The sequence below is a fragment of the Hippocampus zosterae genome, chromosome 3 (genome assembly GCF_025434085.1).
Source record: "Hippocampus zosterae strain Florida chromosome 3, ASM2543408v3, whole genome shotgun sequence".
In the NCBI taxonomy this organism is placed as follows: Eukaryota; Metazoa; Chordata; class Actinopteri; order Syngnathiformes; family Syngnathidae; genus Hippocampus; species Hippocampus zosterae.
In genome coordinates this window covers 20,710,854-20,736,678 of record NC_067453.1, presented here as the reverse complement: position 1 = coordinate 20,736,678, position 25,825 = coordinate 20,710,854, and the positions used below count along the sequence as shown (strand labels likewise).

Below are 25,825 nucleotides of genomic sequence, written 5' to 3'. Positions count from 1 at the left end.
AGGCATCCGAATCAGATGCCCAAGCCACCTCATCTGGCTCCTCTCGATGTGGAGGAGAAGCGGCTCGACTCTGAGCCCCTCCCGGATGACCGAGCTCCTCACCTTATCTCTAAGGGAGAGCCCGGACACCCTGCGGAGAAAACTCATTTCGGCCGCTTGTATCCGGGATCTCGTTCTTTCGGTCACGACCCATAGCTCGTGGCCATAGATGAGGGTTGGGACGTAGATCGACCGGTAAATTGAGAGCTTCGCCCTTTGGCTCAGCTCCTTCTTCACCACGACAGACCGATACAACGTCCGCATCACAGCAGATGCTGCACCGATCCGCCTGTCGATCTCTCGCTCCCTCCTGCCCTCACTCGTGAACAAGACCCCAAGATACTTAAACTCCTCCACTTGGGGCAAGATCTCCCCCCCGACCCGGAGGGGGCACTCCACCCTTTTCCGACTGAGGACCATGGTTTCAGATTTGGAGGTGCTGATTTTCATCCCAACCGCTTCACACTCGGCTGCGAAACGCTCCAGTGAGAGTTGTAGAGCCCCGTTTGAAGGAGCCAACAGCACCACATCATCTGCAAAAAGCAGGGATGTAATACTGAGGCCCCCAAAACGGACTCCCTCAACGCTTCGGATGCGCCTAGAAATTCTGTCCATAAAGGTTATGAACAGAATCGGCGACAAAGGGCAGCCTTGGCGGAGTCCTACCCCCACTGGAAACGATTCCGACTTACTGCCGGCAATGCGAACCAAACTCTGACATCGGTGGTATAGTGACCGAACAGCCCGTATCAGGGGGTTCGGTACCCCATACCCACGAAGCACCCCCCACAGAACTCCCCGAGGGATACGGTCAAACGCCTTCTCCAAGTCCACAAAACACATGTAGACTGGTTGGGCGAATTCCCACATACCCTCAAGGACCCTGCTAAGGGTGTAGAGCTGGTCCACTGTTCCACGGCCGGGACGAAAACCACACTGCTCCTCCTCAATCTGAGGCTCGACTTCCTGACGGACCCTCCTCTCCAGCACCCCTGAATAGACCTTACCAGGGAGGCTGAGGAGTGTGATCCCTCTGTAGTTGGAACACACCCTCCGTTCCCCCTTTTTAAAAAGAGGGACTACCACCCCGGTCTGCCAATCCAGAGGCACTCTCCCTGTTGACCACGCGATGTTGCAGAGGCGTGTCAACCAGGACAGCCCCACAACATCCAGAGCCTTGAGGAACTCCGGGCGGATCTCATCCACCCCTGGGGCCTTGCCACCGAGGAGCTTTTTAACCACATCGGTGACTTCAACCACAGAGATAGGAGAGCCCACCTCAGAGTCCTCGGGCTCTGCTTCCTCCAAGGAAGGCGTGTTGGTGGAGTTGAGGAGGTCTTCGAAGTACTCTGCCCACCGGTTCACAACGTCCCGAGTCGAAGTCAGCAGCGCCCCATCCCCACTGTACACAGTGTTAGTGGTGCACTGCTTCCCCCTCCTGAGACGTCGGAGGGTGGACCAGAATTTCCTCGAAGCCGTCCGGAAGTCGGCTTCCATGGCCTCACCGAACTCTTCCCACGCTCGGGTTTTTGCCTCGGCGACCACCGAAGCCGCGGTCCGCTTGGCCAGTCGATACCTGTCAGCTGCCTCTGGGGTCCCACAGGCCATAAAGGCTCGATAGGACTCCTTCTTCAGCTTGACGGCATCCCTTACTGCTGGTGTCCACCAGCGAGTACGGGGATTGCCGCCACGACAGGCACCAACCACCTTACGGCCACAACTCAGATTGGCCGCCTCAACAATAGAGGCACGGAACATGGTCCACTCGGGCTCAATGTCCCCCGCCTCCCCCGGAACATGGGAAAAGCTCTGTCGAAGGTGGGAGTTGAAACTCCTTCTGACAGGGGATTCCGCCAGACGCTCCCAACAAACCCTCACGATACGTTTGGGTCTGCCAGGACGGACTGGCATCTTCCCCCACCATCGGAGCCTACTCACCACCAGGTGGTGATCAGTTGACAGCTCCGCCCCTCTCTTCACCCGAGTGTCCAGAACATGCGGCCGCAAATCCGATGATACAACTACAAAGTCGATCATCGAACTGCGGCCTAGGGTGTCCTGGTGCCAAGTGCACATATGGACACCCTTATGTTTGAACAAGGTGTTCGTTATGGACAATCCGTGGCGAGCACAGAAGTCCAATAACAAAACACCACTCGAGTTCTGATCGGGGGGGCCGTTCCTCCCAATCACGCCCCTCCAAGTCTCACTGTCATTGCCCACGTGAGCATTGAAGTCCCCCAGCAGAACAAGGGAGTCCCCAGCAGGAGTACTCTCCAGCACACCCTCCAAGGACTCCAAAAAGGGTGGGTATGCTGAGCTGCTGTTTGGTGCATATGCACAAACAACAGTCAGTACCCGTCCACCCACCCGAAGGCGGAGGGAGGCAACCCTCTCGTCTACCGGTGTGAACCCCAATGTACAGGCACTGAGCCGGGGGGCAATGAGTATGCCCACACCTGCTCTGCGCCTCTCACCGTGAGCAACTCCAGAGTGGAAGAGAGTCCAACCCCTCTCGAGAGAACTGGTACCAGAACCCAAGCTGTGTGTGGAGGCAAGTCCGACTATATCCAGTCGGAAATTCTCTGCCTCACACACCAGCTCGGGCTCCTTCCCTGCCAGAGAGGTGACATTCCATGTCCCAAGAGCTAGCTTCTGCAGCCGAGGATCGGACCGCCAGGGTCCCCGTCTTTGGCTGCCGCCCAGCTCACATAGCACCCGACCCCTTTGGCCCCTCTCATGGGTGGTGAGCCCATGTGAAGGGGGACCCACGTTGCCTCTTCGGGCTGTGCCCGGCCGGGCCCCATGGGTGTAGGCCCGGCCACCAGGCGCTTGCCAACGAGCCCCACCTCCAGGCCTGGCTCCAGAGCGGGGCCCCGGTGACCCGCGTCCGGGCAAGGGAAACCTTGGTCCATATATTGTAGTAATCATAAGGGTCTATGAGCCATGCTTTGTCTGGCCCCTCACCTAGAACCTGTTTGCCATGGGTGACCCTGCCAGGGGCATAAAGCCCCAGACAACTTAGCTCCTAGGATCATCGGGACACGCAAACCCCTCCACCACGGTAAGGTGACGGCTCACGGAGGGGTAATCACAATCCGATTAAAAAAAACAACAACAACAACAACAACAAAAAACAGGTGCCTCAGCATTCACATGCATGAGTACATCTTGGACTCATTTCCGCAGGAACCAGCCCACCCCACCACTCCCCTGATGCTTTTTCTGTGCACGGATTTGCATTGGGCACGTTTGAGCATGAGACAGGTTGTACTTATGTGTACTCCGCGCACTCTGCAGACTGCTCTTGTATTAAGATGTAGCGTCACCCGCAGGGGGGGAGTGCCGAGATTGCAGAATAAAAGCTGACCTGGATAATTGCTGCCGAGTCTGGCGGATGAAGGTCAATTCCAGCACGGAAACTGGGACAATCATGCTAGTGAAAAATATAGTCAACGTGGTTTTAGATATCACTTTTAATTAAAAAGGACAAACATGATGTGAGACTACCATTTTTCCTTCAAACATGGGAGCTCCTCATCCCTCACCATCTAATGTGGTCCAATGAGAGGGTTGGACCAAAAATTAAGCTTCTATCTAAAATAGTAGATGCTGTGCATCAGGCTGGTGTATAATTTTGCGTTTAATCCAGAGACACACCATGAGTAAAAGGTTTGCAGTCATTTATTGAATAATATGTCGTTCCACACATTCAGCACATGAATATAAATGTCATCCATTGGACAAATTCATTCATTCATTCATCTTCCGTACCGCCTGATCCTCACTAGGGTCGCGGGGGGTGCTGGAGCCCATCCCAGCCGTCTCCGGGCAGTAGGCGGGGGACACCCTGAATCGGTTGCCAGCCAATCGCAGGGCACACAGAGACGAACAACCATCCACGCTCACACTCACACCTAGGGACAATTTAGAGTGTTCAATCAGCCTGCCATGCATATTTTTTGGAATGTGGGAGGAAACCGGAGCACCCGGAGAAAACCCACGCAGGCCCGGGGAGAACATGCAAACTCCACACAGGGAGGCCGGAGCTGGAATCGAACCCGGTACCTCTGAACTGTGAAGCCAACGTGCTAACCACTGGACTACCGGGCCGCCCCATTGGACAAATTGTAAATACAAAACAAATAAAAATAAAACGTCAAATGTATGTTTTGGCCGTTCGCGCCATTATCTGGAAAATTTCACATCTTAAATCCATCTATATATTATGTACATATACATACATTATTATACATTATATACATTTTGGCGTTTTTCACACAGGAGGTTTACCAGTTGAGGTATAATTGAAAAGTGCGGATGTTACCATTTCCACACTTTTGTGTGATCTTAAAGCACCCTCTGTCAAGGGTTCCAGGTTCATGGACCCGCTATTTCGCAGATTTAAAAAAAATTTTTTTTTTGGTCCAGTTTGACCAAACACTCTTTTAATATTTGGCATGAGTTTTTTTTCCCACTAAATATTTTTTCCCACTAAATAGAAGCAATTGGTGTAATTTGAAACAGTGTGTTTGAAAATCTAAAAACAAAAACAAGTAGTTATTGAATCTCATATACCTACACACAGCGATGGCTGTAGGTTGATTTTATAATGTTCACCTTTGAACCTGATTGATGTATACTGTGAGACACAAACACTTTTTTTTTAGTTCTGAAAAATTGGAATTTGCTCACTGTCGACACAGAGGGATTTGTACACTGTTACACTGTCCAATATTTATGCATAATTCAATTATGGAGGTGGGTTTCTTGTATACCGCATAAAAGCATTTAAACTGTACTACTTTACTTACTGGACAGCAAATGATTGAGATCCTCCACTGACTCATACGTGTTGCTCAATATTTCAGGTTTGAATGCGTCCTCTATGCCGGGGATGATCTCGTAGGTGTCATCACGAGAAAAGCAGCCTCCGAAGGCTTTGGTGTGTATCTCGGCATACACTGGGTTAGTAAGGTGATGCGGTGTGTGTGATGTGGTTTCTATGCTTGTAAGGTGAGGCCTATCGGGCCTGCCGGCCAGAAAATAGATGGCGTCATTATTCAGGAAGTTAGTGCTGTGACTGCTTGGAGGTTTTCTGCATGGGTTTGATGATGATGGTCCCCTGGTGGTATTTGGAGAAAATCTCGCTCCAGATGTGAGATCCGCCAAGACAGGCAGAGAGTACGAAGGTGCAGACACAGGACGCCTCTTTTTGGGATTCTGATCCAGCGTGGTGCACCCTACAAGTCTGCTTGCGGTAGCGCTGGGCAAACGGTCCTTATGTATGTGTTGCTGGCTTGCATGACAGTGCCTGGTTGGTTTCTTTCTAAGACGAGCATACAGAATCCTGTTGGGGTTATTGGGTGGACTAGTTTCCTGGTATCTGCCCCTCCTTGGAACTGGCGGCACCTCCTGTTTTGGACAATATATCATTAAAGTCTCTCGAAAGTGAAAATAAATGTCATGTTTAGCTTTGTTCTTATGAGCACCCCATAACTGCGGATTCATTTTGTTTTGTTATAGAGAGACAATGCAAACTTACATTTAAATCTATGAACAATTTGGACTCTTCAATGAGCCCAACATGGGTGGGTTTTTTTGTGGGGTTTTTTAGTACAAGACATGTAAACCCCATAAAGGGAGGTCCCTCGAATTTGAATTTCCTTATTTTTTGCGATGATGACCAGACTTACCTCAAGCATCGTTTTGCTCTTCGACAGTAAAGTTGGCTTCTCAGAATTTCTTTCCACTTTCTTCTTGGCTTCGGCATGCCGAATCACATCATACGTCCCGTCTGCAGGTGCCTGCCAGCCCCCCCAAATTTAAATGTGACTTTTTGGTCCTCAGCATATGCAGCTAAAATCATGTTAAGTTGAATTGCGTCACACCTCAAAGCACGATGATGTGAGATACTCTCCAAATGGCTCGATGGGGCTCGTCTTGTAGTGCCAGATTAGTTCAGAGACTGTGTCGTGTTCCTCGGCGGCTCCGCGGACAACAAAGAGCCCCGTGTCACTTTGGTTTATCACAAAGTGTCGACAGCGATCGCGGCCTCTGTAACAGTGGTAACATGTTGACTGAAGCCTCAACGGATGTTCATGTTACCCGTAAAGTGATCCGGAGATGAATTTGCTTTTAAAAATTGACATTTGAGTACACTGTCCAGTATATCAAAGCTTGAGCTTAATTTGGGAGAATTCAAGTCACATGATTGAACAATCGCTGCTTCCCAAAAAATAAAAAATAAAAATCAAGCAGTATATGCTTCAATGTTTTAAAAAAAATCTGCGTTTCCAAAATCCTCACCTATATGAGAGAACGTATCCGATGGCTTTGTCACTGAGACGGATTAGGAAACAACCTTGGTCCTTTTCTTTGAGGATTTCTTCTGCATCCCTGTCAGAGAACCACCAAAAAAATAAATTAATGCAGCTTCAATGATTGAATGAAATTCTCATCATGTTGAATCAGCTCGAGCCTCATGTAACTTTCAATTACGCAAGCGTATTGTTTAGGGCTAAAAACTGTACAAAAGCTATCTTGAATTCATCTTAGATGAATTCCTATCATACTGGACGTTGGCCAAAACGCAGACTACTGGACTGATCTCCCGTCAATCGCAAGACACATAAAGTGACAGTCACTCACACTCACATTTGTCTCACTGAGTGGGAAAGGAACCCATGAGGCATGCATGGAAGTCAGTCGAACCAAAATATTACACCGTGAGTGATCATAATATCTGTCCTTTTACACTTAAACAATACTCAAATTGATGACTTTTGTTCAAATCAGACGAGTGTGAAACAAAAATGCATTTGAAGCGACAGAAATTGGAACACGAGACACATTTGTGGGACTGTAATCTCTTGTTTGAGGACTTACTCTCTGGCGAGGAAGCCCACGAACCAAGTGGGGAAGCTGCCATCTTGAGCGATGTGTGACACTTGAGTCTCGAGGAACCATTTTGAAGACAGTTCAATGAGTTTCCGATGGCAAAGCGATTGTGACGTAGGTTCGATATTCTGTGAAGTACACAGACAAGCAATAACGTGAAGGAATTCTGGATTTCCGCTCTACAACCGTCTTATTAATTCAAAGACATGAAAGTTATGATCCGAATGTGTTATTTTCAATCCCTTGTGATAATAATCATCATTTTGCTAGCGCTAATTGCTGACCGTTAAAACTCCCAGACATTTCTGTCTGTTCAGACGACAGACATTTTTTTCATTTATTTTCAAGATTTATGGTTTAAAAAAAAGGATCTGCGAATGGCTGGCACTGAATGAAATTCAGGATTTTGATCTCCTATGCCGTAAATTATTTTCACATCAACAAAGACCTCGGGAGTTGCTTCTAACCTTGAAGCCAAAGCGCCAGCAGGTACTGAGGGACTTTAACCATGTAAAACGGCAGCAATTGTCCCGACTGGATCTCTTTCCTCCAATTCCTAAAACACACAACAAAAGGCAATTACGATTTACTGTAATCACAAAACACTTTTTTTTAAACTTCATCGAATGCATACTCTACCTTTCCCTGACATTAGCACGGGCCGATTTAAATCCAACGTCATCTCAGCGCTCGAGTTCAGTGTGGCACAGCTTGCAAATCTTAAATCAGAAGGAATGTGATGCGACAGTGGGTCTATAGGCGGGTAGCATTTACACTCACACTTATTTTTCCACCCGTGTGCAAAGCTGTTGCAGAATGTCCCTCATTTGCATCACAGACAGACACAGGCAGAGTGTCAGGCCTGGTAAGAAACGGAAAGCAAGCAAGAGTGTGTGGTTTTTGCACAGGCGTAAGTTGGTTTTTTTTGATGAGAGAGGTTTGAACTCAAGACTGACTGCTTACTGGGGCAAACAACACGTGTCATTACTTGAACGTTCATGTTAAAGTGTGAAAGAATGAAAGTCTTTTGTGTGGAAATAACCAAATGTCTTTGACTGTAAATTTGTCTTTGACTGTAAAAAAAAAACTACACATTGGGAAAGAGACGTCATCACATTGGCGGCTCTCTGCTCATGTATTCGGTAAAAAAGAAAAAAGTCAGATTCACACTGAGTGGAATCATCTGCTCCATCTTCAGTCTTTTTCACTTCATAAGTGATCACAGTTTCGGAAAGTATGATCAGTGTTCCTGTAGACGTGGGGTATGTAGTAATCATTTATGGTCGATATACAATATTACAGTATATTCAATGCATGACTAAGTACCATATTAATATGGTAACTTGATCTCAGTATCTTATGACCATCATGTGTTCTAATTATGATTCACTCAGTGCTTCTTTAGAGCTTGTTCCATGTCACCGTGACCTAAACAGTGGTTTATTTATAGCCTATCCATATATATATAATCCTCTGTAATCCTGCTTTTTACCAATACAGAAAGTGACAGCTGGAGATGAATTTTACAATGTACATCTTTGGGCAAGATGACTGATGTATGTAAGATTTTTAACTTATCTTAACTTATCATCTTGTACACATCAGTCATCTTGGTAAAAAGCAGTGTTACAGAGGATTTAACAATGAATAATTTTGAGCACAAATTGGGCTCATCTTGAAGTACGATTGAGCTACTTCCTTTTTTTTCTTTCAAATTTAATGTAAAATAATAATTTGCCACCATGTCATGGCCAACAGTGAAATTACATAAAAATTAACAAGAGCCAAATCAAAATTTAGTTATAACACACACACACAATATATATATGTATTAGAGCTGTCAGTTTAGCGCGTTTTTATTGGCATTAATTTAAATGAATTTTAACGGGATACATTTTTTTCTCGCGAGATTAACGCGGCACACGTCACAAGCGGATGTTACGTTACTCTATAAATACAGTACACCAGAATCAAAACTACAAGCGCGCTGCAGAAGTCCACGCCCATGTCTGTTTTGCCAGCCACGGTAGCGCGAGACACCGAAAAGGGATACTTAGAGTTTATCAATGGAAAGTTTACTTTTAAATAGTTGCCATATTGCTCCACTGACAAGACCAAAGTTATCTGTTCTTCTCTCTCTCTCTCTGTATCATACAGGTATACGATGTATGCCACTGACACGATTGTTACTTGTTTGGAACTATTTTGTGTGGAAGGTTACAGTGGTCTGTGTCCTTCTCTGTTCGTCTGACAGCGACAGTGCGCTACGCTGGTAGCGACCTGGCGAAAGTAAAACGTCTCCAGTGTTGTCATCGAACCAAGTGTAGTCATTCGAAATGAGGTCTACACAAAGCTCTACGGCGTAGAGAGACTTCCGCGCAAGAAGGACCAACACAATCAACATAGCCTGACTGTGTTAGGGGGAGTGAACACCCCCCCCCCTTCCAGAATGGTTTGCCCCTGCAGCACGGGGGAAGTGCGTGCTTGTTTGTACGGCCGGCATTTCGAATACAGCGGCACATAATGAACACTGGTGTCCGGTGTCTCGTTATTCTTCAACAAACATACAGAAACAGACTGCTGTGTTGAAAGCAAACTTGAGAAAAACGAAGTATGCAACCATGGTTTAAATCCACTATAGGCTGAGTACTAGTGTACCTTAGATGTGCACTTTATAATGTTATATTGCTCTGTTTTAATTTCATAAAAAAAGCTGTTAGAGCAGCTGTTGTGTGACAAAATATTTTTTTCACCGTTATTGATGGACGGTAATATTGTGTGAGAGATTATGTGTGAATAACTGCATCAAGTGAAAAATTGTTCACGTAAAGTTGAAAATCGAAATTGTTATTTCAGTAAATATTTGCATTTGGCACATAGAAAACTGATTCATGATTCCATGTTGATGAGAGCATTAAAATGGGGAAAAAATAGGACAAAAATGTAAAAGGAAATTCAGAAACGAAAAAAAATGTGAGTAATCACGATTAATTTTTTAGTTCATTTGAGTTAATTATGACAGTTGCATTTTTAATTAGATTAAATATTTTAATCGTTTGACAGCTCTAATATATATATATATATATATATATACAGTATATATAGATAGATAGATAGATAGATAGATAGATAGATAGATAGATAGATAGATAGATAGATAGATAGATAGATAGATAGATAGATAGATAGATAGATAGATGTAGCACTGAAGATAAAAATAGAAATTGGCAGAACTCTGCTAAATGTTCAGCAACAGTCAGAACGAAAAAAATCTAATTCAATGTTTTTTTCACTATTATGAAGAAATGTTGATGGAATTATTTGATAAACAAAAAATGTTGATCAAAACAGAATGTTTCATCATTTTGATTCTTTAACCTTTTGCCCAGATAACAGCTTTGCAGATCTTATTTTGTCAGTCAGCTTTATGATGGCGGATGATGCTTTATGACCCAGAATAGTTCAGTTCACAGCTGTGCGTTATCAAGAGTAAGTAGTTGGAATTTCTTGATCTCTTAAGAATTTGAGACTTTGGTGTTCCTCAACTTTTGACTGGTACCGTACATGCACTTATACTGTATAAATAATCATTTCTGTCTGGTTTCACACATGTACAGGAAATTCAAGACATTTTTGGGTCTCAACGTGCCTTTGTCACAATCAGTTACATTAAAAAAAAAAGTTTTACATTGTTTTAAAGGATATTGTCGGGCAGTATATTAATTTGCACACATCCTAGTTTGTATTTTTTTCTATTGACATTCATGCACTTAAAAATACATTAATTCGAAGTTACCCACCAATTAGCCTACGTAATATTTGATGAGTATTTTTTTATGAAATACTCACTACTTTTACTCAAGTAATTATTTGGAACACTACGTTTTACTCATATTCTGGACTAACACACAGTTAGTTATCTTGAGTACATCGACTACTCATACCGTTGCTGTAGTGTTGTCAATTGCACCCCGACCAAATATTTATGGCCTCAGCATACATCAATATTTTTAATTGAAGTAATTTAACATTTAGTAATAATCTCCAAAATGTTTATCAGCACGTTTGAGTTTGGGGTGGGGGCAAACTAATCGCGGCAAACAGCGCCACTCAGCGGCAAACTAGTCATTTCCCCATTCCCAAAATAGACTTCACCTCCCATGATGCTTTGCCCATGAACGTCGGCGAGTCATGCGGGAGGAAACCGGAGTGGGCACGCGTTACGCTGCACGAAGTAGAAACTTCGGGGAAAGATGCACGAAGAGGAGGATGTCGTTGAGCCGAACTCCGGCCCAGCTCCTCAGCTACAAGCCTCCGTCAAGGCGGTCGACGGAGTCGACGTGGAGGTGCCGAAGGAGCACACACCCAAGCTGTGCGGCTTCTTGAGCAAACTGTCCGGGAAGGGGCCCCTGAGGGGGTACAAGCCGCGGTGGTTCGTTTACGATCCAAGGAAATGTTATCTGTATTACTTCAAGAGTCCTCAGGACGCCTTGCCTCTTGGACACATTGAAATAGGCGATGCGTGCTTCAGCTACGACGTGGAAGCCGAAGAGGGACACTTTCAGATCAGCACGGCCGGGAAAGAGTTTCTACTTAAGGTACAGTATCAGCTTTGCGAACAAGCACCCCCCCCGCACACACACACACACACGCAGACACAGACACACACACACGCGCACACGCGCACTCGCGCGACTTTCTGAGGTGGTGCTGTCATGTCATCCCACTCTTTCCCTTTAGTTTTACACGACTGACACGCCCGTTCACATCATGCTCTATTGTCACGATGGGGTTTTAATAATTAAGAGATATCATGCAATGTATTTGCTCATGTAAGCCTGAGTAGTTTGCTTATTCTTACACACACGCGCGCGCGCACTCACACTGTAACACACACTAGAGGTGGCAAAAGTACTGTACTCTATGTACTCAAAGTAGAAGTACGAGGACGGTATTCGTATCTGATTTAACTCCTTCACTAAAAGTATGTGAACCCTTTGGAATTTCTGAAACTTCAACATAAATTGTTTGCAAAATGTAGTGAATTTGCATAAAATAATAGCACACACTTGCTTATGTTTTCTTTTTTTTTTTAATTGAGAAGGACAATGTAAGTGAACCCGTGGATTTAATAACTGGCCTCACCTCTTTTAACAGCAATATCTGTCGTTTCGTAGAGTTGCAGATCAGATGTGCAGAACCAGCATGAATTTTGAATCATTTCCCTTGACAAAACTGTTGCAGTTGAGCAAGATTCCTGGAATGCCTGGTGTGAATAGCTCTCTCGAGATCGTGCCACAACATCTCATTGAGGTCAGCGGAGTTTAAGAAATTCCAAAAGTCTTCACAAACATTTTCCTCCCAGTGAAAGTGAAAGTAAGATTCAGTTCCTTGGATCATGTTCTTCACGTTTCTGCCTGTCCCCGTTTTTTCCCCACATTATAACCCCTCAAGATCTCACTCAATCACAGACAGTATCTTTTTTATGAATCTTCATCCATCCAGTAAGTACAGATATCATCTTTCAAAAGTAGGGAGTAAAAAAAGAAAAGGTGATCAGAAAAATGATTACTCAAGTCAAACACAGAGCCACTCGCATGCAGACATGGTCACGGCAGAGTATCTCTTTCGCTTTGCAGGTGGTGACAGGTAGTGGATGATGACAGTTACGTTTTTCCCCTCGGCTCCGAGTGTCATGTGATTGTCATCGCATGATCCTGTTGAGACTCGCACCGACTGCGTCATCATTTTCAAACAGATGGTGGAAAATGATCAATGCCAAACACATTGCGTGGCTCCAGGCGCGGCTGGAGCTTCTGAGCTCATTCCCATAAATGCAAAACTGTAATTCAATGAATGACTAAGAAGAAGAAGAAAAAAAAGAAGAGAATCAGTGCAAACCCCCCAACTTTATTTATTTATTTATTTCAACAAAACATTTTGTTTTAATTCACAACAGGTTGCAAATCAATATGTCCTATGCCGGTTTTTCCCCACAAGGAGGATGTCAGTGAGGTTCAAAATTTGTTTTGGGCTATTTTCAGAGAATGTGCAAATAAATGTTTCCTACTTAGAACAATAAAAATGTAACTGTGTTTAACTTTCGGATGGAACCCAGCATTTCCTAATCTTTTTGCATGCGCCACATGAAATATTTTATACACGCGCTTATAATCAATACCATGGGTTTATCCTTTGACTTAAAACAGCACATTTATACACATTTTTACATAAAAAACTTGATATATAATATACTTGGAAAAATAAATGAAAGAGCGCACAGCACAAGAGCAAGACCATGATTTTGGAAATTTTTTTAAAAATGCTCTAAAAGACCTTAAATTACAGGTTTGGGGGGCTATTTTTTAATGTGGACTTAAAAGCATTTCCACTTACAGCTAACTTCAGTTCTGTCGGCAGCCTTTTCCATTTGCAGCATTACATACAACTAAATGCTGCTGCATCGTGTTTGCTTGGAACTCTATGCTCCACTAATTGCCCCAAATCTCCTGACCTCAGAACCCGATTGGGTTTATATTCCATGAGCATTTATTTCATGTATTGAGGACCTAAGACGATCAGTGATTTTTGGAACAGTAGTCTCATTTTAAAATTTATTGTACAGCTGATTGGCAGCCAGTGTGAGTATTTTGAACTGGAGTAATATGTTCTGATCTCTTTGTTCTGGGAAGAATCCGAGCTGCAGTGCTCTGAATGAGCTGCAGCTGTTTGATGCTCTTCTTAGGCAGTTAAGTAAGGTTCTCAGTCCGATGCAGTTCAGCAAATGGTGCAGGTTGGGCGTCCATCTTAAAAGGGTTTGTGTGTGTGCTTGCACCCCCAGGCCCCCAGCAAGCAGGTGATGCACTCCTGGCTGCAGCAGCTCCAACAGAAACGTTGGGAGTTCAGCAACTCACGAGGCTACGGGCAGAGGGACAGCTGGAGCTCGCCCACTTTAGCCTACCCAATTAGTGGGCTTGTAGCCGAAGACAATGGTACGAAGGTACACACACGCATGCGCGCGCGGGCGCACATACACACGCACACACGCACACACACACACCCACACAATCTGATGTGTTGATATTTGCACATTGTTATCATAAAGGTTATCTTGGTCTTAATCTTAATTACTTTGTTGCCAGTCTGCCAAGGCAATGCAAGAACCCCAGAAAAAAAGCAAAATTACTTTTATTTATGAATGCAAAGGAACTAAGGTGGAATTGAAAACATAGTACTCTTTTTTTTTTTGGTCGAGTCTAACAATATACACTACAGCTTTGAATACTTGGTTTTTGTCTGTTGTTTGGCACCTGTGGTTGAAAGGCTTTAATGAAACATTTTCAGCCCTAAAAATCCTTGGCGTGTGTGTTTTTTTCTCTCCAGTGTACTGTGATGATAAGGGGGAGGGGGGGTAATAAGACCCACGAGGTCAGTCAAACATTCAGTGAAGTCTGCCGCCAACTGCTGCAAATTGTTAAACATTCCAAGTTTTTGGGACTGAGTACTTCATATTTAGGAGACAATTAATGAAAAAAGTATGCAAGTTCAGTAATTTGTCATTGCAATTGTTTCAATGGTTTTCAAATGATAAAGTGGTGCCTGCTTTACACTACACTGTCACGACACATGAGATTAAATTAGTTTGGACAGGCTAGCCTCATGCATCCATCCATCCATCCATCCATTTTCCGATCCGCTTATCCTCATAAAGAGTCGTGCTGGGTGCTGGAGCCTATCCAGCCGTCTTCGGGCAGTTGGCGGAGTGCACCCTGAGCCGTTTGCCGGCCAATCCCAGGCACACATAGACAAACAACCATTCATGCTGACAATCACACCTCGGGAGAATTTTGACTGTTCCATTAACTTGCCGTGCATGTTTTTGGAATGTGGGAGGAAACCGGAGTACCCGGAGAAAACCGACCAAGGCAAGGGGAGAACATGCAAAGTCCACACAGGAAGGCTGGAGCCGGAATTCAACCCTGCACCTCTGCACTGTGAGGCCGACGTGCTAACTAGTCGCCCACCGGGCCACCTATCACACGTGCATGTTGCAATTTTGACTTGTCAGCTGCGCAGTTACTGTGTCTCCCTTGTTGTTAACTGATTGTGTCCCTTGTTGGCTAAGAAAAGCAACATTATGTGTGTGTGCGTGTGTGCGTGTGTGTGTGTGTGTGTTTCATGCTTTGTAAATGAAATATAACCATTCCAACTCATCAATCTAATCTGTTCCAAAGCGCTGAGCAAAGAATTGGTACACATGCTCAATTTGGCGAGCTCTAGCCGTATGAAAAATCCGGTCTTAACAAAATAACAACGGTCATCGCTTGGACTGCTGAAAACGGCATTCATATATTCGAATGAATTATTATGACTGTGGTTTGCATTGTTGTGGAACTGTAATGCATCATAGTGAGAGCTGTTTCTGATATTTTGCTCATCTTATTTGTAGATTCAGAATGGGGGGGGGGGATTAAAAACGATTTAACAGTACCGTATGATATTATGACTGAATTCCAGATGCGTTCCTCTTCGAGAAGCTCAGCGACAGCATGGAGAAGGTCCGCAGTGACTTTGCCTTGGAGTCCGAGACTGAAGGCGGTGGAACGGTTGGCATCCAATCGGCGAGAGGGACGTCCAATTCCACAAATACCCTCAATTTCTCGCTCAAGAATTTTGGTACAGAGCTCAGGTTGGTCCTTTTTTGTCAAATGTTTCAACGCTCTATGGTGGTCGCCTACCACAGCCCTGCTCCATTGCAAATTTTCATGTGGAACTCACCGACAGCAGATGTTTATTGAAAGCTTGGAGAGCATTTTTTTTTGTATTCAACTACATTGACAATATTTTTCCAAAGTGTGCTATAATCATGTGTTTTAAAAATGTGTGGATCTGAAGATGATAAATCCGGTCACGCTTTAAATACATCACGTCAATCCAGAGTCCGTGTTGAACAGTCCAAAACAATTCTGGTGTGAAGAGGGAAGGCATTGCCCCCCTCGCTTCTTTTTAAGGTGGATTGCGTCTTGCAAGAGAGGAAATTGTTACACTCCCTCGCTGTTATCGGACACTGACGTGAATAGTTCCCCTTCTGTGGCAAACAACATGATTCAACACTCAAATGACAGCGATCTGACATGCGATTTGCCACATTTGTGCCGTCAAAAAAAAAAAAAAAACTTGTCTGTCACGATGTATCTTGTGGCGTTTTTCCGCAACAAGCGACTCCCAATGTCGAACCTTTATTGAATCAGATGACCTCACATGTTTTCTTTGTCAGGAATGAGTCAGGCAAAGCTGACTAGGTTGTGTCCCTTTAGGAACTCGATGTCATATCTGCGACCGGGTCGGGGAGGCGAGAGCAGACGCAGTGTGTTTTACACCGGCAACAACAGCAGTGCAGATGATTGGGAGCTGGTAGATGCTCCACCCAAAGACTTCCCCGAACACAAACCTCATCCATATACTCACAGACGTACGTCCACAGCCTCTTACCTCACTACGCTTACCTCTCTTTGCCTATGCTTCTTGTTTTCATAAAGTCAATTGAATGAAGAAAAAAAAAAAGAGCCTCGACATCTTGTCTCTCAGATTCCTTTGGATCGGCGATTGAGTTTGTGGGCAACTCGTCAAGGCCCAAGTGGACTCTCCTCCGTGACATGATGGGCTCCGGGAAGTTGGGCCGCAACGCGGCCGAGATGCGCAGTGCAGAGAGCTCCCCGGTGGAGTTTAACGGCAAGTTTTTGGAGATGCAACTTCGTCTCCAAAGCCAGCAGGAGGAAGTGTGTCGCATGCAACAGGAACAAGCCAAACTCAAGGAGGAGCTGGTCAGTCAGAAGGTTAGAAAGAATGAAATCAACCTTTATTCACTGATGCAGAGCTCGTTTGTGGTTGAGACTTTTTTTTTTATGCGGGGTTGGGGCGGGTGTAAGCATCCTTCCATCCATCCATCCATCCATCCATCCAGTCTGCTCAGGGCTGCAGGGGAGCTGGTGGCATGACCCAAGCAGACTATATGGCCCTGCTTGCGAAGTTTCTGGTGCCTTTTCCACTAGTTCAGTCCGAGGTTACAGCTAAAACTAAAATTGAAAAACATTTTCATTGACAAAATAATACAAAAACAAAAATGCTTTTCAACAAAAACTGAAACTACATCTTACATTTGTAAAACTGGTTCTAACTGAAGCGAAAAAGTTCCTAGTTTCCGTTTTTGTCGGTTCATACAGCTTTCAGGTGTCCCCCCCCCCCCCAATGTATTTAATTCAGTCTTGCTGTATTTCTCTACAGAAGAAGGAAGATCAAAGAGTCATTTGAGAATTGAGAATTTTTTAAATGCAATACTTTGTGACCTTTTTTTTTCTTGCACACAAGAAGAACTCCATATTTTAAAACAAAATAAAACAAACACTAAAACTAATAAGAAAACTCAAATAAAGCATTAAAAAATAGAAACTAATAAAAAACAACAAACCTGATCTAAAAGCTAATTAAAAATAAAGTGTAAAAACGAAATAAAACGAACTGTAATGACAAATCCCAAACTATTGTAATGCTGGTTTGGATGCAAAATAGGCCACAGCTTGGAAATATGTATTTCTCACTATTTAACTCATTCTACATAAGTATACACATACACAGAGTGGCTGCCTTTACAGCAGCTCCTCTACTTTTTGTCCTTCTACTTTCTTCCTCTCATAACTTTGCATAACTTTGCTTTGGAAAAATTGGGAATTTTTCCATTGTTAGACGAATAAAGGTCACACATTCCACCAGTGTTTCTTGTACTTTTAATTTCACATTTGATGTGGCTTCAATGACGAGACCCCCACATCATTTTTACGTTTGTCACCGTTGTTACCTGATACTGCGTTAATCAAATAAAAATGTATTCATTCACTCAGGAGCTGGTGAGACTATTGCAGCAGACCTTAAGAACATCCCAGAGCGATCGCCAGCCAGCACATCGTCCACTGCCGCCTTCCGATAGATCTTCCGCTGAGTACAATCAGACTCACCACCGAGAAGTAAGCCCGGAGGAGGTTGCACGTTTAGAGGCCCATGTTGAGGAACGAGATGGACAGATCCAGTCCCTGTGCGGCCATATGGAGCGTTTGGCCTTGGAGAAGGAAAGCCTCCAGCAAGAGCTGAAGGGTCTGAAAATCAAGGTTGGGGAGATAAACGACCAGCTGGGCATGCTGATGGAGACCATTCAGGCCAAAGATGAAGTCATCATGAAACTGTCGCAGCAGAGCTCTGAGCTGAGCGGGACTCCAAATGACGGTTCACCGGCTCCCAGAAAAGACCAACAGGAACTGGACATCCTCAAGGTACCGCAGTCCACACAAGACTGCTCAGCTGTCCTCAATGTTTTTTGGGGCATGCTTCGGTTTCACAAAAAGTCATCTTTTTCTCATGTAAAATGGATGTCGTGGCACAATAAAAGTGAGGTTTATCTTCTCCTTTCTCGATTTGATCTTACGATGCATTTCACTTTCAGGACAGTCTTCAAGGGTTTAAAACTCAAAACAAATTTCTAAACAAAGAGATCCTGGAGCTGACAGAGTTGCGCCGAAATGCTGAAAGTCGTGAGAAAGCCTTGGAGGCAAAGGTACAGTACAGTACAGTACTTGTGGGTGTATTGCTACGAAAAGAAACAGGAAGTCTGAATCATTCCTAGGGGAAGTCCAGTATGACTTATTCTTTTTTTTCCCTTTTTTTTTTAAAAACTGTGTAGTACACAGCCCTGGAAGCCAAGCTGTGTCAGGTGGAGAGTAAATATCTGGTGCTGCTCCAAGAAGTGAAGAACCCAGTGTGCTCATCTTCGGAGCCGAGTCCTGCTGGGGAGGTCATCTCCCGATTGTTGGAGGACGCTCTACAGTTGGAGAGCCCCGAGCAGGAAGAGAACCATATCTTTAGACCCAACACTGTCAGGTATCAAATAGACAGATATATAAGTGCTCCCACACAATACATAATAAAGTCAGCCAAAGTTTTTTTTACCTTTATTTTACACATAATTAAGTCTCACTACAAGCTGTGTAAATATGGTCTCACGTTGCCCACTCATAAATAATGGAAAACATGTTATTTAGTAAAACACAAACATTCTAGTAACCTGAGCTCTGAAATGAGCGAAAGAGCCTTAAGGTGGTGGGGGGTGTCTGCTATGCCCATATTTGGACTTCCTGATTTCTAAGCGTCGCCTGCGGCATCTTGTCAGTTTTATAGAACAAATATTTTTCCCCCTTGCTCTCCCAACTGAAATTGTACGAGAAGTGGGAATAATATGGTGTCCCGTTTGTGGATTAAACTGGGGTGGAAATGAAGGAATGATTTTAGAGATATAATGTGTGTGCATGGTGCGCGCCAGCGTCAGAGCAATGTGCAGTTGCTCAGCTTAAAGGGAACATTGCAGCTCACCAAAATCTCAATTCACCAATTCAGGAAATTAGAATTTTACATAAGATAAGAATTTTCTTTTAACATCAAAATTAGGAAATAATTCACAGAACTTTAAGACACATTCTAATCGATTTGTATGCACCAGTAAGAGTTGCTAAGTTACGGGTACCATCATTTTTGTCCAAGCCTGTTTCACAAATTCATGATTTTTTAATTTCACAATTCAAAAGCACTGTGTGATTTTCATTGGTTAAGTTAAATAAAATGTTCATTTATTAGTACTTTTCTCAGATTCACTGCGGTTGTGACCAGTGTGGTGTTTTTCTTCAATGAACAGAGTTTTCCCAACAATTTTGTCCATGTGTGTAGATATTTAATCGAACAAGACCTAAACCTGACTGGTGTCACGTATCCCACCTCAAATTAAGGCCGCATCTCCTTTGTGATGTCATCAACAGCGAGTATGACGTGTATGGTTTCAAGACGTTGCCCGAGGAAGAGGAAGAGGAGGAGCGCCTCGTCGCCAAAGTGAGAGCCTTGGAGCTCAAGTCTCTCTCCATGACGGATCAGGAGGTGTCTGTCGGCGTCAAGTGGGAGAACTATCTGTCCGGCACCATGAACCGGAACTTGGTTCGCTCCCCCGAGCTCAAAACGTTGATCCGCTGGGGTATTCCCCACGAGCATCGCTCTCAGTTGTGGCGCTGGTGCGTCTCCCTCCACGTCAAGAAGTTCCGGGAGCACTTGCCGGCCGATTATTATGAAACGTTACTGAACGTGGCCCGGGACAAACCCAACCCTGCTTCGAAGCAGATTGAGCTGGATTTATTGCGAACTTTACCCAACAACAAGCACTACTCTTCTCCCAGTGCGATCGGCATCCAGAAGCTCAGGAATGTTCTGGTGGCTTTCTCCTGGAGAAATCCGGACATCGGCTACTGCCAGGGACTAAACAGGTAGTTAAGTCCTTCTGTCTCACCTCAGATGGAGGGGGATTACTTATGATTTCTTTTTTAAAACCCTTTCAGGGACAGCGGTTACTACAGTGGACAGCTTATCATGTTACCAGGTTACAGGGGTGACAAACATACAGACCGCGGGCCGGAACCAGCCACCAAGGAGGTTCGATCAGGCCCGCAGGATCATTTAAAAGTGAAAAAATGCATAAAAGACACGGAATGGATATTTTTTATAAGGTGCAATTCATGGAGTATCCGCTAGGGGACACAGTTTTGATCAGAGTAGAAGACAACAGCAGTCTCAGTCTGTCACTGAGACAGACCCAGCACAGCAGATGCTGTCAAGGAATGTGAATACTTTATTCTCAACACATTTAACCCTCGTAGTCCATCGCTTGCGATAAATGTAAAATTATGTCTTTGAATCAAAGGCAAAGGCATTCGGAAAAACACGAGAGAGCTGAAACGTATGGGAGGGTTCTAAAATGGCCTAAATTTCATGACAATGAAACTGATAATTCTCAGGCATTGCAGCAATAATAAAAAAGGTTTTGATTCCGTAATCTTCACAATTTACATATTTTGCACCACAGAGACCCATTATAATTCATATTTTTGAATGCATCGTAAACCTAATGTGTAAACATGCATTTCACGTGATTTTTACATCAATCGCTTTGTTTTCGCTTGGACAGACGTATGCATGCCACATTGTTGGGTTGAGGTCATTCAAATTGTGCAACTTTTAGGTGGCGCCAGAGGAGTTTGCCTTTTTGCAGGAGGCTTCAAACCAATGCATTTTACATGAACACGTCCGGTTGGGACCTCCAGACACAATTTTTTTTTTCCTTTTGCAAAAAAATAAAGAATAAAAAATCCCAAAGAACTAATAAAAACTATATATGTATGGATAGCACAGATGTCTCTGAACATTTTGAGTGTTTGGGAAAAAAAACAAGAATTTTTGTATAACACAAAATACATCATTACAAAAATTGTAAAATGCGTAACTTAGGGTTTTTTTATGGGTTATTAACACTCTCCTTCGTTTGTAAGGTGTAGGCAGTGATTAAAATTTGATTTTATATGCACATGTGTAAATGGTTTAAAAATTCACAATGTGAAATGAGTTTGACATTTCCCTGGGTTACAGTGTGCATGAAAGGGTTAATACTAATGTACATCTACTTCACTTGGTCTACTGGCGATAAACAAACATGCGGAGGACGTTTCTTCTGTTTTTAGTTTGACTTTTTCACGGCACTATAACTGAAATTCTCTGCTGCTTTGCAATACAAGTAACATAGCCTATAGGAGGTTAGTTAACTTATAGATGCCCGAAGAGGCAAAAGAGAAGTTTCTGAGTTTTGACATGTGACACAATATTTATGTACTTCACATATTTTGCAGCCGATATTTACTTTTCACCCTCAAACTACCCATTTTTTTTTCCAAGATGGCACCAGAGTAGGCAGCCTTCGGCAAGTGCTCTTCAAGAGCCTTGCTTTTTTGTTCTTTTTTTGTGTTTTTGTCTTTTGTTTTGTCACGTTGTTTGTTGTTTCATCGTGCGGACCTGATATGGACTGTTTTCAGCGCTTTTTGGCCACGACATTTTCAAAGGAGCAGTATCTGTGCTTGGTGGTTGCGCCTTCTCTGCAGCACGCCTGTACCAGCACAGATTTTGATTGGGAGGAATGTCGGCGCCATTGACTGTCGGTGCTGGACAGACCTGGGGCGCTTGTGTTTTTTGCGCCAGTAATGGGCAGCATTTTTCACAACCCCGATTTGTTCAGTGGCTATGTCGGCGCTGTTGGACAGTCGGCGTTGGTGCGGCTGTATGGATGGCCGCTGAAGTTGAGGATGAGGAGAGAGGAGCGTTAGCGAAGAGCGCCGATGCGTATTTGGAACCGCGAGTCGCCGCTTGGAATTGAAATGGATTTCCATGGGACAGGAGAAGTGAACCAATCTCTTTTTTCGTCAATGGATGCTACAGCTTCTTGTTGACTTTGAAACTTAGCTTGTAGCCGACGTGTGCACATTTTGAGCATGACGTCTCTGATCCACTGGTTAAAGGACACTTTGATTCTCTCCTCTTTCATCTCAAACTGCTTCAAACAACAAAGCGTGTGACGGAAAAGTGGTTCGGACTGCACGACTGTCCGTGTTTTATGTTATGTGTTGTGTTTATTATTTTACTTTATGTTAACTGTTTTGTAAAGCGCTTTGTTACAGCTGTCGCTGTTGTGAAAGTGCTATATAAATCAGCATGTATTGTATTGTATTGTATTGTATTTTAAGCGCGTCATGTTTGATCCAAACGGTAATGTGCGTTTTTTTTTTCTTCATTAGATTGGCAGCTATTACGTTGCTGTATTTGGACCAAGAAGATGCCTTTTGGAGCCTCATAGCCATTGTGGAAGTGTTCATGCCGAGAGATTACTACACCAAGACTCTGCTTGGCTCGCAGGTACACAAACATGCGGGTGTGTCGTGAGTTTACGAGCGGGCGAGTCAAGTCCAAAACATCCGGAATAAAAATGTATTTTATGCAGCAAATGGATGGAAAAACAGTATATGTCTGTTTTGCCAGCCACGGCAGCACGAGACACCGAAAACGGATACTTAAAGAGTTTATGAATGGAAAGTTTACTTTTAAGAAGTTGCCCGATTGCTCCACTGACAAGACCAAAGTTATCTGTTCTTCTCTCTCTCTGTATCATACAGGTATACGATGTATGCCACTGACACGATTGTTACTTGTTTGGAACTATTTTGTGTGGAAGGTTACAGTGTTCTGCGTCCATATAAATAGAGCGGGTGGAGCTTCTCTGTTTGTCTGACAGTGGTAGCGACCTAGCGAAAATAAAACGTCTCCAGTGTTGTCATCGAACCAAGTGTAGTCATTCGAAATGAGGTATACACAAAAACCGTAGAGACTTCCGCACAAGAAGGACCAACACAATGAACATAGCCTGACTGTGTTAGGGGGAGTGACACCCCCCCCCCCCCTTCCAGAATGGTTTGCCCCAGCAGCACTGGGGAAGTGCATGCGCTTTTTTGTACGGCGGGCAGTTTTGAATACAGAGGCACATAATGAACACTGGTGTCTGGTGTCTCGTTATTCTTCAACAAACATACAGAAACAGACTGCTGTGTTCAAAGCAAACTTGAGAAAAATGAAGTATGCAACCATGGTTTAAATGCACTATAGGCTGAGTACTAGTTTACCTTAGATGTGCACTTTATAATGTTATTTTGCTCTGTTTTGATTTAAAAAAAAGCTGTTAAAGAAGCTGTTATGTGACAAAATATTGTTTTCACTGTTGTTGATGGAGAGTACGGTAATATTGTGTGAGAGATTATGTGTGAATAACTGTAACCGATTTTCAATGTTCATGTAAAATTGAAAATCGAAATTGTTATTTTAGTAAATATTTGCATTTGGCATATAGAAAACTGATTCATGATTCCATGTTGATGAGAGCATTAAAATGGGCGAAAAATAGGAAAAAAATGTAAAAGAAAATTCAGAAACGATAAAAAATGTGTGAGTAATCATGATTAATTTTTTAGTCCATTTGAGTTAATTATGACAGTTGCATTTTTAATTAGATTAAATATTTTAATCGTTTGACAGCTGTAATATTTATTTATTTATTTAAATATATATATATAGTGAGAGAGAGTGCGATACACACACATTTTTCAAACTTGCGCAACCCTAACTAAATTTTCTGCGCAGGTGGACCAGCGTGTGTTCAAGGACTTGATGAGCGAGAAGCTGCCGCGACTCCACGCCCACTTTGAGCAGCACAAGGTGGACTTCTCGCTCATCACTTTCAACTGGTTCCTGGTGGTGTTTGTGGACAGCGTGGTCAGCGATATCCTCTTCAAGATCTGGGACGCCTTCCTCTACGAAGGTCCAAAGGTCAGATGGTCCACCAAATTCTGGGCAGACTGTTAGGTGGAGTATCCTCATAGCATTCATGCCCTCCTCCCATGCTTCCCTTTCACGCTTGGGGAAAAATATTGATTTAAAGAGGAGATGACTGCTGTTGTAGTTTGTGCTCAGTTATGTTGAGAACAAGTAACGCATTTAAATTCACGTCATCGGTATAAGAATGACTTCTGCCAGTTGTCTTGTTGAATTTATTTGCCAACTTTCCTCGACAGATTATATTTCGCTTCGCCCTTGCTCTCTTCAAATACAAGGAGGAGGAGTTTTTGAAGTTGCAGGATTCCACCACCATCTTCAAATATCTCCGTTATTTCACTCGCACAATCCTTGATTCCAGGTAAGAGAAAACTCCAGCTGTCACTCTGACTGGGATTTGCTGTGTAAATGAAGCCATTATAGACTTTTTTTAATGCACGTACTGGGTGATGCTACAATATCTCAAATTTCTGTTAGCAACTCAAGATGAAAAAAAATCTGTCTATAAATACAGGTAACACTTTTTTATTTTCGTTTTAGGAAGCTAATGAACATCGCTTTCGTGGACATGAATCCATTCCCCATGAGGCAGATCCACAACCGGCGTTCCTTCCACCTGGAGAAGGTCCGCCTGGAGCTGACCGAGCTGGAGGCCATCAGGCAGACCTTCCTGCGGGAGAGGGAGACGTCTCAGGACGGACGCAGCTTTGTCAGCGACGACGAAGAAGACAACTGAAAACCGTCTGGTCGGATGTGGTATAGGACAGGAATGTGCTTTGACACAGTTTGCGTTTCATTGTTGCTGGACCAATCAACTTGTGGACCAAAATATCGTAGCCTATCAGTATTCCTGCCTTTTTTCCTTTTTTATGTTTTACATCGCTCTTGTGTCTTTACATTACAACTTGTCTTACGGTGGCTGTCCGAATCGTTTTTTCTTTCTTTTGTGGCTGTAACATTTTATATGTACATGTGCATCTCAATCAATTAATCAATTGTGGAAAATGCCATTTTAGTGCATTTCAAAAAGTAAAACCATTATATAGATTCACTGCACACGGAATGAAATATTTCATGATTCTATTACGAATTTTGATGATTAATAGCTTACAGCAAGCCAAAACTCACAATCCAAATTTCAAATATGTAATATTCCAGTGTTTTTGGGGCCCCTTTTTTTATTTTCACTTTTGAACACTTAAAATAAACGTTTCTATGATATTCAAATTAATTAAGATGCACGTGTATGTATTAAATTTTGAAGGTTGATGTCGTAACCACACAGCATGCCACTCTACATTTACACCTCAATACCACTTCATCGCCTGTTTTGCTTAACTATTGTCAAATTTGATTGAAAATGTATTGGATTATGGTGCACACAACTCTTTGATTGTTTTATCCCAATATGTTTTTTGTTTTTATGACTTTTTTTTAATAAGTTGACCCCTCAGAAAAATCAGGTTTGGTATTTTGTGACCAGGTCACACACCTGATATGCGTGTGGACCGTTTCTGGCATGCTTGAACCGATTTTAATTTAACTTAAAAGAAAATACTGTTTGATGACAACCTGTTTAAACGGGAAAAAATGTTTG

The 25,825-nt window shown here is 43.4% G+C and overlaps 2 protein-coding genes across 6 annotated transcripts; one reads left to right on the top strand and one right to left on the bottom strand.

Moving 5' to 3' along the window:
- Nucleotides 1-3,705: 3,705 nt before the first annotated feature.
- LOC127598432 (uncharacterized) lies at nucleotides 3,706-12,607 on the bottom strand. Of its 5 annotated transcripts, XM_052062282.1 has the most exons (9): nucleotides 12,085-12,607; nucleotides 7,720-7,801; nucleotides 7,579-7,658; nucleotides 7,407-7,495; nucleotides 6,928-7,067; nucleotides 6,349-6,438; nucleotides 5,931-6,096; nucleotides 5,736-5,846; nucleotides 3,706-5,454 (listed from the first exon to the last, which is right to left on the bottom strand). In XM_052062282.1, exons 3-9 carry the CDS (start codon nucleotides 7,619-7,621, stop codon nucleotides 4,846-4,848), a joined length of 1,248 nt encoding a protein of 415 aa, XP_051918242.1. In that variant the 5' UTR covers nucleotides 7,622-7,658; nucleotides 7,720-7,801; nucleotides 12,085-12,607; the 3' UTR covers nucleotides 3,706-4,845. The 5 variants fall into 5 exon arrangements, with proteins under 5 accessions (XP_051918242.1, XP_051918240.1, XP_051918243.1 ...); XM_052062280.1 differs by having other exon boundaries at nucleotides 7,579-7,801; XM_052062283.1 differs by lacking the exon at nucleotides 7,720-7,801.
- tbc1d2b (TBC1 domain family, member 2B) lies at nucleotides 8,097-25,401 on the top strand. Its single transcript, XM_052062289.1, has 14 exons — nucleotides 8,097-8,201; nucleotides 10,329-11,537; nucleotides 13,781-13,931; nucleotides 15,457-15,628; nucleotides 16,257-16,411; nucleotides 16,528-16,775; nucleotides 17,838-18,263; nucleotides 18,434-18,544; nucleotides 18,671-18,867; nucleotides 19,797-20,291; nucleotides 22,644-22,761; nucleotides 24,037-24,222; nucleotides 24,468-24,589; nucleotides 24,769-25,401. The coding sequence occupies exons 2-14, from the start codon at nucleotides 11,193-11,195 to the stop codon at nucleotides 24,962-24,964; spliced, it is 2,922 nt and encodes a 973-aa protein (XP_051918249.1). The 5' UTR covers nucleotides 8,097-8,201; nucleotides 10,329-11,192; the 3' UTR covers nucleotides 24,965-25,401.
- The last annotated feature ends 424 nt before the right edge of the window (nucleotides 25,402-25,825 follow it).